Source organism: Anopheles cruzii, chromosome 3, assembly GCF_943734635.1.
Source record: "Anopheles cruzii chromosome 3, idAnoCruzAS_RS32_06, whole genome shotgun sequence".
In the NCBI taxonomy this organism is placed as follows: domain Eukaryota; kingdom Metazoa; phylum Arthropoda; class Insecta; order Diptera; family Culicidae; genus Anopheles; species Anopheles cruzii.
The window spans coordinates 51868834-51883784 of NC_069145.1; the positions used below are offsets into that span (position 1 = coordinate 51868834).

The 14951-nt window shown below is 43.0% G+C and overlaps 1 protein-coding gene across 1 annotated transcript; it reads left to right on the plus strand.

The window, feature by feature from the left end:
* The first annotated feature begins 937 nt into the window (after positions 1 to 937).
* On the plus strand, positions 938 to 5840 carry LOC128274594 (glycoprotein-N-acetylgalactosamine 3-beta-galactosyltransferase 1-like). Its single transcript, XM_053012831.1, has 4 exons — positions 938 to 1452; positions 3870 to 4410; positions 4479 to 4857; positions 4951 to 5840. The coding sequence occupies exons 1-4, from the start codon at positions 1434 to 1436 to the stop codon at positions 5239 to 5241; spliced, it is 1230 nt and encodes a 409-aa protein (XP_052868791.1). The 5' UTR covers positions 938 to 1433; the 3' UTR covers positions 5242 to 5840.
* The last annotated feature ends 9111 nt before the right edge of the window (positions 5841 to 14951 follow it).

Consider the following 14951-nt stretch of genomic DNA (forward strand, 5'->3'; position numbering starts at 1 on the left):
ATTGTTCGTAGCTTATCGCACAGTTTCCTGTCGACGGTGCTGATTAGCGCTCGCATCGACTCAAATACGTCTCTTCGTTCGACTCTGCGAGTAAAAACATTTCGTACGGGCTGGTCTCCGGATTGTCCGGTATGTTGTTCTACCTTAAGGATCGCTGTACCAGACCGGTTTGGTGCTTGCCGACGCTCAATTAGCTTTATTGATCCAAATTGGGATGATGCGTTGAGAAGAAGATGCAAACTCGTACCGAATCCGCTTTTCATGTATTCTGCAAGATGTGATTTAGTGAACAAACAAATAAAAAAGCACTTGTATCCTGCAGTTTGCGAAAAGACTTTAAAGCACGAATGGAGGAATAGTTATGGACATTTGGCTAATGCATAGAAGGCGCGTAATACGGCGTGAACGTAAAATTGAAGAAGAAAACATATGCAAATTTGTTTACCATATGCTTGCTCTGATGGGCGAAAGCATGGACACAATGGCTTTCGTTTGCTAATAGAACTCGGCGTACATTTTCACTTTTAGTGTAATATTAAGCGTGATTTCGTTTTACCAAAGCCGACAACTTCCGGTGCTCGAGGCATTTGTTTCCATTGGGTAATTATTCTCTAACAATTGCTGGCAGCATAAATTACTACGTGTGACAGTTATTGGGGCCGCAGTGTAGAATCATCTTATTTGCATCAGAATAAATCACAGGTCTAGTGTTCCTCGCTTCTGTTGCTGTTGTTACGTTGAAACATTTTTTTCCGTAATTCGATGGGACCCACCGTCATTAGTTGAAACGTTGAAAATGATCGATGTTTAATCTACAGTTTTGTTTTGTTCTCAATTGCAGACGAGCGCGGACTATCGAGAACCGGAAATTGCTATCGCTCGCTAATATTACGGGGCCCTGATACGCGCTTACCAAAGCCAAGTGTTCAGAACGGAACGAGCAGAGAAAACGGCAGGAATAACAAAATGACATCCGAATAGTGAACGAATGATAGCGGCACCGTTGACTCCGCTTGGCGAAGACTGAAATGATACAGTGGCCGGAGCGGAGGTGATGTTTAGAATCGCGTTAGCTCTCTTTTCGAACAGCACGACAGGGAACGTGCCGCCGAGATTGGTAACGGAATTGTGCTAGTTTAGTGCTGAAATAAATTGTGCGAAAAAACTTAAGCTATGGAATTCCTGCCACGCTCCTACTCTACATTGTATTTTATTGAAAAACGAAACTCGCTTGTTATGCGGGTTATCGTAAAGTGCAACTGAGTGTTATCTGTGCAACGGTGCAAAAATAGTAATTCAACGAAGGAATGGTCTTGTAACTTTGTTTCCACCGAACGCTGGAACAAACATCGGAACCACCGTTCAAACGTAATTTCCTACTCGAAACAAAACGGTCATCACGGGCCCCTAAAGCGGAAACTACCCTCATAACTATGAAGATAACCGATCTTGGTAAGCATTCGTGACATTAAAAAGAATTTCACTTTAAATTTACTGTAACTTCGATTTTCTATCGAAATCAACCAATGACGTCTATTTTCATCCACCAACATCTGTTATACCTCTTTATTAAAGGAAACTTTAAATATAAAATGTAATAAAAAAAAATATCGAAATTTTTATGCAATGTTATTGACGTTACGCATTTGCAAAAAAATCCCTTAAGTTAATCTGTTGTCAGTTGTTTTTTTCTGAAAGTTTCTTTGTATCAAACGTTGTGCTCAGGGGCGGGATCGATAATTGCCGCGATCGTTAAAGCTGTTGAATGCGGTTTATTCTATGTGCAAAATTGTTTTGAAAATAAGGCAATTAAAAAGTGCATATTTTTTTACTGATTCTTCGTTGATTTTTGGTTATCGTTTATTGGGAGAACTTGGATTTCTAGATAACGCCACGCACGCACCAGCCACGAAGTGCACGGAGGCAATACCATCTATATATATAAAAATGGTTGTTTGTCTGTCTGTCTGTACCGCATTTTCTCCAAAACTACTGAACCAATCCGCGTGAAATTTTGCACAGCGTAGTTTTGTGACCCCGGAATGTGAATAGGAAAGTTTGACCCTCCAACACCTCCGGGGAGGGGGGGCTCCCATACAAACGTAACGTACCGTAACGTCCCATACGTAACGTCCATACGTAACGCCCATACGTACGTCCAAACGTTTCAAACAAATCGAACCAAACGGCAGGCGGGAGTTTTGGGGAAGGGGAAATGTTCTGGTGAATGTTTGAAACCCCTCCCCTCTTTACAAAGAGAAAGGGGCATTAACCCATACAAAATCTGGGTTAATGTCAGCAAAGCTCGGATAATTTTCAAGCAATTTGAGCCAAACTCAGGTGGTGCGAGTTTTGACATGTATCCAACGGGAAGCCGATCGGATATGTCACCGGGAAACGAAGGAGTAACGTAAGGTGGGAAGAGAAACTGAACGAATCCCGATCGTTTGAAAAGTAGGAGTAACGGGAAGCGAAAAGGGAAGCTGATCGGATACATCACCAAGAGTCCTTTGAAACGCCTCCCAATCGAGAAACAAGGATGAAATGAGGCGCAGCGACGCGCGCCGGGAACTGCTAGTTTAATATAAATGGTGAAAATACCTTTCCAAAGGTGCATAAGGTTTGAGGGGCATGTTTGTACAACTGTGCAAAGAATCTAATTTTCTGTTTTCATCAACTTTTTGTGTGGAAATTTCACTTCTACTGTAGCCCTCTGTTCACTCCTGTGGTCTAGCATAGATTTCAACTGTGTAAAGGATGCTATTTTCCTGTCATTCCCAGTTTCTAATTTATCTAATTTATTTATTCATAAAAAACCGTCAACGGGCAAACTTAGCCTATTTGACAATAGTATCTTAACCAAGAGCTTAGAACAAAAGTTAATCAATCAGGCGAAACGCAAAAACGAAGCAGGTAACCGAAATCAAAGGAAGACACAGGCGACAGTAACGAGGACACAGCAATTACCATGAGGACATGAAAGCAAAAACATCTCTACACCGATCCAGGGACATATTAAAGTCAAGTAACGACGAGAAATTGTTATAAGTGCGACATAGTGAAAGCAACGGGTCATTATGTCCAGCGAGCGACGTGCGCGCATCAGTTCTAAGTTCGAGGTTAGGTCTTCTTCTCAAACATCGAACAGGAGCAGAAAAATTGAGACGAGTCAGGAGTGTTGGCGAGTCAATACGTGAGGTCAAAATCTTAAATGCGAACACAGCCTGTGCTGATCGTCTACGGTGCTCGAGTGAACGTAGCCCAAGTAGAAGGCAGCGTTTCTGCTGGATATTCGTGTCTGTTTCTTATTTTTTACGGGTTTCTCGCAAAAATAACACATTTTAGTCGAAGAACACATTTTTGTTCCCAAACAGCTTGCCAATGGTTCAGCTGTACTCACGAGGTACTGTGCTGGTTATGTTCGTTTAACGTACGTCTTACATGCGCCAAATGAGCGCGTGAAATCTGCGAAGTTGGCAAAATGCAGCTGAAGGTTGTGAAGCAGAATGTTTGACTATAACGTGTGTTTACCTTATGGCCACGTGAAAGCTGTTGAACGAACGAACCAGCACCTCGTTGGTTGGTGAGCTTCGTGAGCCAGATTGTTGGTTGATGGGCTGTGCGAGGAAGAGGGAGGACAGCGTCGTGCAAAAATCTGTTCTATTGCGTAGCGACGGTTGGTTGGACATTCGTCAAACTGAACCCGAAGGAACAAGTAGAGTAGAATTGTAGGGCACAAGTAGGGCACAAGATGCAGGATTATGCAGCGTTAGGTTGGTGATGCCTCGCTTGGGAAGACTGGTATTTTATCGTACTAATTAAACTAATTTTATGTTTCTGTTTTTCTTCGATTCCATTCTACTTTTCAGGGCTTCGGAATGGCAATCAGCCGCGAACCTTTATCACACTTCTCTTCGGCACGGTTCTCGGTTTTATGTTTGCAACATTTATCACGTCTTCGACAGTGCGCCAGCAACCTTGGCTACCAGAGTACTACCATCAACGTGAAGCGCCGTCAGTTGCCAGCGATCCGCATACGGGTCACGAGCTGCGGGACGCTGCCGGTCCCGAGAAGGAAGTTGGCAGCCATGGGTCCCACGAAGAAGTGCACGCACACGAAAATTCCTCTCTGGCCCAGCAACTGCAGCGCGAGGTTCGCGTCCTGTGCTGGGTAATGACAAACCCGAGCAATCACAAGAAAAAGGCACTGCACGTAAAACGTACCTGGGCGGGTCGTTGTAACAAGATTTTGTTCATGAGCTCGGAAAAAGACCCGCTGCTCGACTCAATTGCGCTGCCCGTGGGCGAAGGGCGTAACAACTTGTGGGCGAAAACGAAGGAAGCCTTCAAGTACATCTATCAGCACCATCTGGACGATGCCGATTGGTTCCTAAAAGCGGACGATGACACGTAAGTAGTGCTGTTGCTTCAGCGAAGTTTGGTAGATGAACTTGAACCGATTGTGTCTATCTTTGTAGCTACGTGGTCGTGGAAAATCTGCGTTACATGCTGTACTCGTACTCACCGAGCTTCCCGATCTACTTTGGCTGCCGTTTCAAACCGTTCGTCAAGCAGGGCTACATGTCAGGCGGTGCCGGTTATGTGTTGAGCAAAGAAGCAGTCAAGCGCTTTGTTGAGGATGCACTGCCTAACCCCCAGTGTCGCCAGGACGCGGATGGATCGGAGGATGTCGAAATTGGCAAATGTCTGGAACTGGTGAAGGTTCTGGCCGGTGATTCGAGGGACGCAGTGGGACGGGGACGGTTTTTCCCATTCGTGCCGGAGCATCATTTAATACCGAACCATGTTGGAAATGATTTTTGGTACGTCCAATACGCTTACTACAAAGCGGACGAGGTACGTTGGATAAAGAAATCGGGGATCGTGTGAGAAAATAGTTTGAATAGCATAACGTAACCCAATTTCCCATTGATGTTTCCATTTTTCCAGGGCCTCGACTGTTGTTCGGACAATGCCATCTCATTTCACTATGTGTCGCCAAACCAGATGTACGTACTAGACTATCTTATCTACCATTTGCGGCCATACGGTATCGTGGGCCACGCGCAACCTCTGCCAAAGAAGCTCAGCCTGAGTGATCTAGTACGGGTAGACGATTTGGGGAAAACAACCACAAAACCATCAACGGCGCAACAGCAGCAGCAGCAGCAGCAGACCGGGGCTGTTGCGGTCGATACAACAGAAGAAGCAAAAAGTGACGAATGGGGATACCAAAGCTAATGTACCAAAAATCTAACTCGAAAAAGCGGATTGCAACAAGTAGTGCTAAGTACCAAAAACCTAAGAAGGAACTTCACCAACAACGTCAACAAGTAGAGTGAATTCATCGGGTCTTGAAGGATGGCCAGGCCTGGTGATACTTCGATTTCACTTGAAAAGAATGTCATTTAGTTTTGTAAGCTTATGCTAAGCTATCGATAGTAAGCGACACGCCAAATCGCGACGTGCGAAGTGGCGCAGGATTTTGCCACTGGCTCTTTCCTTTCCCTTTTGTTTTATGTTTGTTTGTGTATGTCATGCCTTGGTCTTTTGTGTGATATGGATACTCAATCTATTTTTTTCTCTCCAAGTTTGAAGCAGAATGCATCCAAGGGAGTCTGTAATGTTGGCAACAGTGCCATTACGAAAAAGAACGTAGAAGTAAAAGGCTGAATTTAGAAGGAAAATTTCGCATCACGCAACGTCTAATTTACTTTGAACAACAACGCTTTACGTTTTATGTTTTACAAAGTCCGCTGAGGCACAAAGGTTTTAACACAAGCTGATCGATTTCACATCAAAAACTTTTTTACGTTTTATACTTTACGGACCGTGTGGCCGCCCAGAGTCATTTTTCCACGGAATATACCGACATCGATGTTTTGTTTTATTCATCTCTACTATCAAATAATGAACCCCATTGCTCTGAAATATCGTCTTTTAATTTAATAGGATTGCTGTACGTGTGTTCCTTACATTTGATAAACCGAGAGGGCTCATATTGACCTCACTGATAAAAGTGTAACCTTGTAAACATCATTCGCCAATTTCTCAAATGAATCTCGAGTAGGAATCTCAAATGTAGTGCTTTATAATTGGTTTGGACAGTGCTATGCTCTGTATCAGTCTATTCCTCAAACTAAAGAACATCACTTGGCAAGAGTGGCAAGAAGCTAATACTTCCGATTCCGATTGCTAGACTATGTTCGGTGAATATTTTCTCGAAAGCTTTTTCCAAAGAATACACGTCAACGTTTTCGTTCGCTCGTACAAAAACAAGCGCTTCTATTCCATCTTCTCTCGAACAAACCATGCATTTGTTTATTTTATTAAAACTATTGAAAATAATACGAACTACCGTACCGTTTCAATTTCCATATTCAAACGTAAACGATGCAAAGGATAATTGCAGCCATGATGCCATTACATTCAGGAATATTTAGTATGGTGTTAGTGGTCAGAAACTGACTAACAGTTTGCGTTCAAAGTAAGAAGAACATGAATAGCAATTACCATATGTCCTATATTAATATTATGTTGTATCCTTTAAAACAGTACTGAAGCAAACAAATGAGTCTCGCAACAGCTCAGCAGTTGCAAGGAACTATGGAATACTCCCTTAAGTCGAACAAATTTATAGCTGCAAGCTGTGTACCGCATCATTATCAAACGTTCGAAAACATCTAGAATAAAGTAATTTATCCAATAACAGCCGACTGTCGATATTTTTGTTGCTACTGTGCACTAATACCACGAGCCGCCCGGCGCTTCTGGCCATCATTAAACTGTTAAACTGTGCACCGAATATATCCTTACTTTTAACGCCTTTTTACCTTTTTTGATAAATGATTGGGTCCATTACGTTCGTTCGAGGGGCAATAATTAGCTCCGAAAGCGGCCTCTCAACTGTCAAACTCTTGGCATGCGGGTTCTTCGCTGTAATTGTGCGAAACAAGGCGCCGGCCTCTTACTGAACGCAACCGAAGTTAAATTAATTCTACCATTTTGTATCCAACAGTAAACCACAAAAAGGCGACTTCTTCATAAGAATGTACAAATTTCGATAATGTATTTTGGACATATAAACATATGATATTTATTGCACCACAGTGAAACGTAAGAAAGCGTTTCAAGTGGCGTTTCCGAAGCGTTTCTCGTGGGGGGCCTGAACTCTCTAGTTCGAGCCTGATGTGCGAGAGTATATAGTGTTTTGGCGCACTCTTTTTAACCGTCACATCTCACAAACCCCCTCGATACCCGCAACCCTTTGGCCGTCTTCGATTCCGAGCACTTTTTGGACCCAATCAGTGATCAGTATGCTCTCACTTTCAGCGATCGTCCCACAAACCGGCTTTTACCCGCTAAGTATCCATTCGAAGGAGGAGAGCACATGGCTCAGGCTATGGCGCGTAAGTATGTGTGTTACGTACAAATTGCATGCGGAGACACTAGCACCAACCAACTCACGCATGCTCGCGATCGGAGTGATCAGTCTTCGGTTACTTTTCGGCCCGTTCGGTTGTGCTTTCGTGGTAGGTTTTGTCGTTGTTGGCTTGTGGTGTCTGAAAAATCAGCAAAATAACCAGCGTGTGTGTTGGGGACCTGCAGTTTTGGATGATAGTTTTTGTTCACTTTTCTACTTCTTCTTTTGGCTGCTTCGCCCCGTGTCTTCATAACTACAAAAGCGGCCACAAGTGCGGTTACTGGGTGGTGGTTGTCCCGATGGCGCGTTCGCCGTGCATTCACTGGTGGTAGGCTCGAGTGCGGTAGGATGGAGCGGAGTGCTATTTATTTGCCTTGTGCTCGTTTCTTAACTGTTTTGTCTGGTGTTTTCATTTTCATTCAAACCAACTTAGCCCTCGTTTGCGACGCAACGGTTTTCGTGTCGGAACCCAATACTACGCCAGACAAACAAGCTTCACCACTCCCCACTGAAGGAATATCTCATCCTCAGCAGTTCAAAGTTTTTAATTTTATTTCAGGTGCAACCTATTTGTTTTTAAGTTGCTAGTCGTTACCCGTGCTGCGGAAGCTTTCGAAAGTTTTTTCTGAGCCACGGCAAAAGAGGTCATCCATTGAAAACTTTTTAGTTTCTTCGACGTTTGTTTCTGTCGATCTCACTTGAGCTTGATTGCTACACACTTTTATGATCATTTTGTCTGAACAAGTAAATACAAAACTGCTGCATCTTAATTCATGTCGATTCGATTGCCTTTTTTGCCGACTCCCCAGACCGCAAGAACAGGTGTCGGTGGCACACTTTGGCCTCGTACTACGTGACGATCGTGCAGCGATAATGGAAGTTCATCAACACTCATCATCGCACAGCTTGAAGGTAGAGCCTTACCATGATCGTCTAGAACGACTAGAAGTGATCTTGCGTTTATATAGAATTTGTCGGTAAGATCGTCGACCCAGATGGTCGTAAGGCACTCCTCGTGTGTTACATAATGACTTCCCATCACCGCCAGCTAAAGCGCAGCGCCAATCCAAGCTTTTGCATGTGCAATAATCGAGCGTTCGAACGTAGTGGCGTAAAGGCACATCATCTTAGTGGCTGTTCTTAGTGCGAGCACCGGAGCGAGCTGTCCCTTGGCATCTCCAACTCCTAAACAACTGACCGACTGCCGATTGGTGCCATTAGTGAGCAAATGCAGCGCGAAGGCAATCCTAAAGCTCCGTGTTCTTCATTGCCACTATTGTGCGAGATGATGAAACAATGATGAATGGCAAAAGAGGGTTCTTTTGGTAGTTGAAGCGATTATTATTTTTTTATTTTTAAGTTTTTGTGAGAGAGCATCTTGGAAACGTCTGCGCCAACACAGCGGCGCAGCGACCTCAGTTGTTCTCTTGGGTTTTCGCATGATGCAGTGATGGAAGACAGAAGCAACGACAAAATGGTAAGCGTGGCGTAAACAAGAAATGGAAAGTGGTAGGCGTTTTCCGTTGGTCAAGACGAGTTTCCAAGGCGTTTCTTCTCTTCAAGGGTGTAGTGAATTATGCGAGAGTCATGCGGCTGCGGGCATAGTGAAGCATTAAAAACAATGGAGCGATGCGCGAGTTTGTACGAAAGACTCAAATGAGCGAGTAGACAACGAACCGCGGTGCCGGTTGTGCAGCGACACACATTTGAAGAGAGAGAAAAAGAGAGAGAGCGAGAGAGAGCAATTGATAAAGAGAGGAAAAGTTGCTTGTAACTCAACGCCCGTGTGAAGCAGATTTTGTACATCGAGTTTTGGTATCGTAGCCCACAGAGTCTGGGTATTTCGATTGGAGCGGATCTGAGACTCACTTCGTGAATCTTCGTGAAACTTTTCATACAAATCACCTAAATCCAATGCCTGTGGTGCAATTTTGCGAAATTTGAAATTTTCATCACAAACAAAAGTCGTTCAAAGCATGGTTTTTCCATTTTTCTCCATCTACATATTGGTGCATCCAACAGAAGTACGGCTTCGTGTGCAAAGTAGCATAAATGTTGACCGTACCAAAGTCGCAAATTTGTGATTCGTGCCACGAACTGTAAAGCAAGCCGTGAGCCCGACGTATAAGTCCCGTCGAAAGTCAGCTGTGGCTTCGCCCGGTCGAAATGGGTAGTGCACGCACACGGACATATCGTTTTCCCTTTCTTCGGACTCCGATCGTAAGAGTAGTCGTGTTGTGTTGAATTATAGAGACTTGAGCGATTAAGGCATACGTCTCTAAAAATCGTAAGGATAGAAAAACGAACATGATCGTCGCGATGAGCAGCTGTATGCGAAAGTGAAAAACACACACAACTACACAAGAATACGCGCGAATGTGATTTTTTGAAAGTAAATTGTTACTACCGCGTTCCTGTAGACGTGTCCCATGTACTCCGGTTCAACAGCCATCGTCTCATGGCTGGAAGGTCGTTATGTTGATGACCAGGCCCGGATGTTCGAGAGTACAGACATTTTGGCTGGCTGGGGGGGGAACTCTGCCAAGAAGAATTTATCATGAACGGCCTGCCAACATTAGCGCCAACATTATGCCGAGAGCATTAATGAACAGCTTTTCTCAATTACAAAAAACAAAAATCACGTCATCGATGCTTTATATTTTGACATATTTTTATTTGAAAAGTTTACCACTAAAGCCAACTTAATGTGGCGCACCTCTGACCCCTTTTGTGTCAAGGATGCGGTTCGATCGAACACCCTACCGAGCACGCATCGACCCTGAGCTAATGCATGTAAATTAGATTTTATTGAACTTCGATCAAGTGTCGGGACGCAATTTCATTGGAATGTTATCACTCCAACCCCCGCTGTCGGTGGTCGTTGCGAGGATCGCTAGCCAGAAGGTGCACACAAGCTCGCTGAGTGTCCACGCATGTCCTCGAAACCGGTGCTTAATCGCCGAGGAGTGTCCGGTGATGGTGACGAAAAGAAGAAAAAAAACGAACAAACTGCACTTTGATGAAGGTGTAAAAAATGCCTCGCACTACTAGACTAGCTACGGGACACGTCAGAACGACACTGCAGTGGGCAACTGCAGTAAAGTTGAAGAAAAGTGTAATTGCTTGCCAAATGAGTCCGTTGAAGGTTTGCATTCAAGTACAGGAGCGCTGCGAGTTTCCATCGGTAGATTGGGGCACGTTGAGTAAAATAGGTCAACAAAACCGGACTAAATTTTGCCACCCCCCGAGATCGGCATCTTACTGGGGAGTTTCGGCCGATAACCGAAAAGGCACCCCCCGGGGGGCTTCAGGTTTAACCCGCCACATGTCACCATGTTGTGAAACCGTTTAGTACCACATTTTCGTTGGCGATTGACGGCAGCTACGACGACGACGACGAGACAGTATGGTTTGTTTGTCAATGATATATTCAATCAACGTACCGTACAAGCGTTCCAAATTGGCGGCGAATAGAATTCCAAATACCGCTCCCAAATGGATCCTAACAAAACCACATACTTAGCTCAACTTTTTTCAATGTAGCGTGAATAACGAACATTGATGAATGGGTTTGATTAAGAGCCACAAATCAAGGTACCCAAGATTGAACTAGCGAGTTGAAATGAACCCCCGCTGCTGATGACGGTTACGCGAATGTTATCGCCAGGATTAAGCTACGTTCAACTTGTTTTCAAACGATTTCGGTCCTTTCACGAATCGATCAATACTAGGAATACTCGGTTATCCAAGGGCAGCATTTTTATGTCGAAATTACAATCACATTCTGCCGCAAATAGTGGCAGGTTCGACGACGACGAAGATCGACAACCGATTTTTGATCGATTCTACCGTTGTGGAACCGCAGCAATCGTAACGAGCTTTGGATATCTTCAACAGGAAGTAATAAAAATGGACTTTGATATATTGTGAAATGATTTATACCATCAATCAACGCGTTTTGTGCAGTTTTCCGCCTTTGCTCGAATTCAGCAACCACACGCCGGTTATTACTATGTCATCAGATCAGATGGAGTAACAACCAGCGCTTAAATCTAATTTTTTGTCCATATTTGGGCTTATAACCATAGTTTATTCGATCGCTCGCTATAGGATAAAATAAATGTATGTACGAATAAAATACAATTGTAGGAGTGTAAGATCAAGGCTATTTTCCTGTTTTGCATTGTCTAGACAACGGAGAGTCCTTGTAAACGGATTACACTTCGGTGCATGGCTACTACTGTTAACGGCTTAATTTCGATTACTCGACTCTGTCAGGAAGACCTTCGATCTGGATAACAATCGCAACCGAAACCATTTGTGCTTATTAAACTTTTGCTGTTAAATTGCTTATGCTAACTTTTGCTTATTAAACAAAATAAGTTTGCCAATATTCATTGTAATAGATAAATGTATTTAAAAACGTTGTCAAACTTCAAAATACTTAATTGTTTACGCTTTGTCGATCACAATTTCTACATAGGTACACTTTTCTCGTACCCGTACTTTTGTTTGGAATACTTTCGCTGTTAGTTTCACTTAACTGCTCTGTATTGTCTTCGTCAGGAATATCTTCGTCCCTACTCTCGATAATAGCACTCTTATCATAACTGCCATATGGATCAATTTGTCTATCCAATAGTTCATCGGAGCTATCATATAATCATAACAAATCATACAGCACTTCATAGAAGCATGCAACAATCATTTTAACTGGTTCTGGTAAAAATGTCACAAAATTTATACTAAGACGAAAGATCCACTAATGTATTTACAAGCGGAGAACCTTCAAATATAGACACCTTGTGCGCTTATTGGCCGTAAAGCGGCATAATACGGTACGGTATCTCTGCCTAGCAAACCGGCTCCTGTCGAAGATGTCACTACCGACCGGCAATAGAGTTGTTCGCCTACACATGGCTCACAAAACAGGCAATCGCTATTAGTTGCAATCGTGAGGCACCGAATCTGTCGTGGCCATTATAGGTCTCACTTGGAGCGTTTGGTTTTCAGAATAAAATTGTAAATTGTAATAAAATTGTATGCTGTTTTGTAGAAATCGAAGGAATGACAGCATGAGCATCACCAGCAACCCTCAAAGATAACAAGAACATTCGCATGAAGCTCGTCAATTTGCATAATGCACAGTTTCTTATCTGATATACCCCCCTATTATCATTCTCTAATTGAGTACTCGAACGTTAGAGTGAACACAGTAAGGGAGAAAGCAAAATACAGCAAGAGAGAAGACAGAAAGTGACAGCTATAGCAAAATGAACTCAAAATGAACGATCGAGTATCATAATCGGGGGGATAGTTTAACCCATGGTTTTGGCAGTTTTGACAGCATTGGAAGAAGGTTTATGGTATTCCTGATAGATATTCGCAACAAATGAAAATGATTGAAGTAACGTTCACATTGAACCGTGCATTGTATTTTCAGCAAAACCACTCTAACTTGTTTGATCGTGCGCATAGCATATGCAACCTTTCTCACCATTCAACCTGTCCAGAAAAGATGTCTAAGCTGCTTATTAAATGCTTATGACTAGTATAGGCTGTCGTCACTGCCCAAAATTGGATGCTGAGCATCGTTCCACGCCTAGGATTTTTTTTGAATACATGCATAACAATGTACCACCAAAGCCTTGTGACTTCGCCGTTTGTTGTTTTGAAACAAGCAGCGCGATTATCGTCATCTTCGTTACCGATCCATCGATCGCTGCTAATGATCGAACGTTGAAACCCTCGCCAGTGCTGGAAGTGAAGCCGATTGAATAGACTATTAAAATCAATTTCATCATATCACGCTTCCATAAGAAGCGTTTAAAAAACTTCAACCAATGCGTAACCTTGCTGTGGTACTCGGAAACAGCGGTACGTTCAAACGCGTTTTCTAACGACACTTGAACTCCCATAAAACAAGGATTACCTCATTGCGGCGCGTGGCATGGTATCAAGTACCTTCGGGCGCTTTTCACGCCTAGCCACAACATTCCGCATGTGTTCTTGTTATCTTCGTGCATGTGTGCCGTAACTGCGGTGCCAGACGGCACGAAACAACGGATATAACAGCCTCCTACCGCGACAATTTTGACAGTAAAGCGATCAGTAGGTGTCAAAAGCGTTGTGGGTCAGCAGACCCTGTAACAGGGCGCATAACAGACGAAAACAGAGGTGAAAATAAAACAGATTCTTATTTGTGATGTTATTTTGAATTTTAACTATAAGTTTATCTCCATTTCAGCAATAAAATGGATAGCAAACCTGAGCAAAAAAGATGGTTATTGTGTCGTTGATCTGCTCTTGTTGTATTATTGGATTTGATTGGATTATTTGGATTGATTTGATTGGATTAATTGGATTAATTGGATTGATTTATTGGATTATTTGGATTAATTGGATTGATTTATTGGATTAATTGGATTAATTGGATTAATTGGATTGATTTATTGGATTAATTGGATTATTTGGATTATTTGGATTGATTTATTGGATTTGATTGGATTAATTGGATTAATTGGATTGATTTATTGGATTTGATTGGATTAATTGGATTAATTGGATTGGTATTGGTGTAGCATAAATGAATATGAAGAAGAAGATATGAAGAAGAAGATATGCAGGTGTGCTTGTGTTGTGTGAGTGTGAGTGTGAGTGTGTGAGAGAGACAGATCGTTATCAGAAAGGGAAAACCAAAATTGTGAAACGTGCGGATTTCTTCCTTTTAACATTTAATAAAATAACTTGCATATTTCATTACATTACTTTTATTCATACTTTTTCTTGTCATGTCCCTCTGGACTTGGTTTCGTGTCCGTTGCCCGTTGTTACTGATGCTATCTCGACGCCTCTGCACGTTGTTGATGATGATCCGTAAATTATGAGTCCACTCCGGATCGTTAACAATCAGTGCCATTTCTACTAACAAAAATTTTTAAATCAAATTCACTTTAAAACACTGTTGCCGAACTACCTAACTATAGAACAACAGCACCAACCTTTAACGTAGCGAGACGAAGAGAATGAAGTTCCACAATCGTAGTAACTGAAACCAACAGCAAGTGCTTCTTCGACTTCAGCATGAATAATGGAACCATCTCTCGCTCCTACCTGCGGTTTTTACCTACAAACCATTCACCGACGGACTCGGCGTCGCCCATCCCTTCGCGACGAGTAACAAGCTGCACGCCAGACGCCGTCCGGGATTTGCCCGAGGCATAGCTAGAAACACAAGCTTACAGATTCCTGTACAAAACAATCTTAGCAGAGAATAAACCAGCATAATTCCAAGCATGGCACCAAGCATTTATTTCTTCGTGATCACTCCCAGTATAATATGAATCCGGATGTTCGGGAAATAAGGTGAATTAGTGTGGCTTTTTCGTAAACTCTACATCTGTTCGCCGTAATGGTCATCTCTTTCATCAGCTCTGTTTGGCTAGCAATGATCCTGGATGTGCGGTCCTGGTGCCGGACGATTGGCCTGTTGTCACTTTGTTCAATCCCATCTTGCCGGTACAGCAAC

Excerpts from the sequence above, each read along its gene's own strand:
- LOC128274594 (XM_053012831.1), top strand. Across the intron at positions 4,411-4,478 it reads CTAAAAGCGGACGATGACAC|CTACGTGGTCGTGGAAAATC; the intron begins GTAAGTAGTGCT and ends CTATCTTTGTAG. Across the intron at positions 4,858-4,950 it reads CTTACTACAAAGCGGACGAG|GGCCTCGACTGTTGTTCGGA; the intron begins GTACGTTGGATA and ends CCATTTTTCCAG.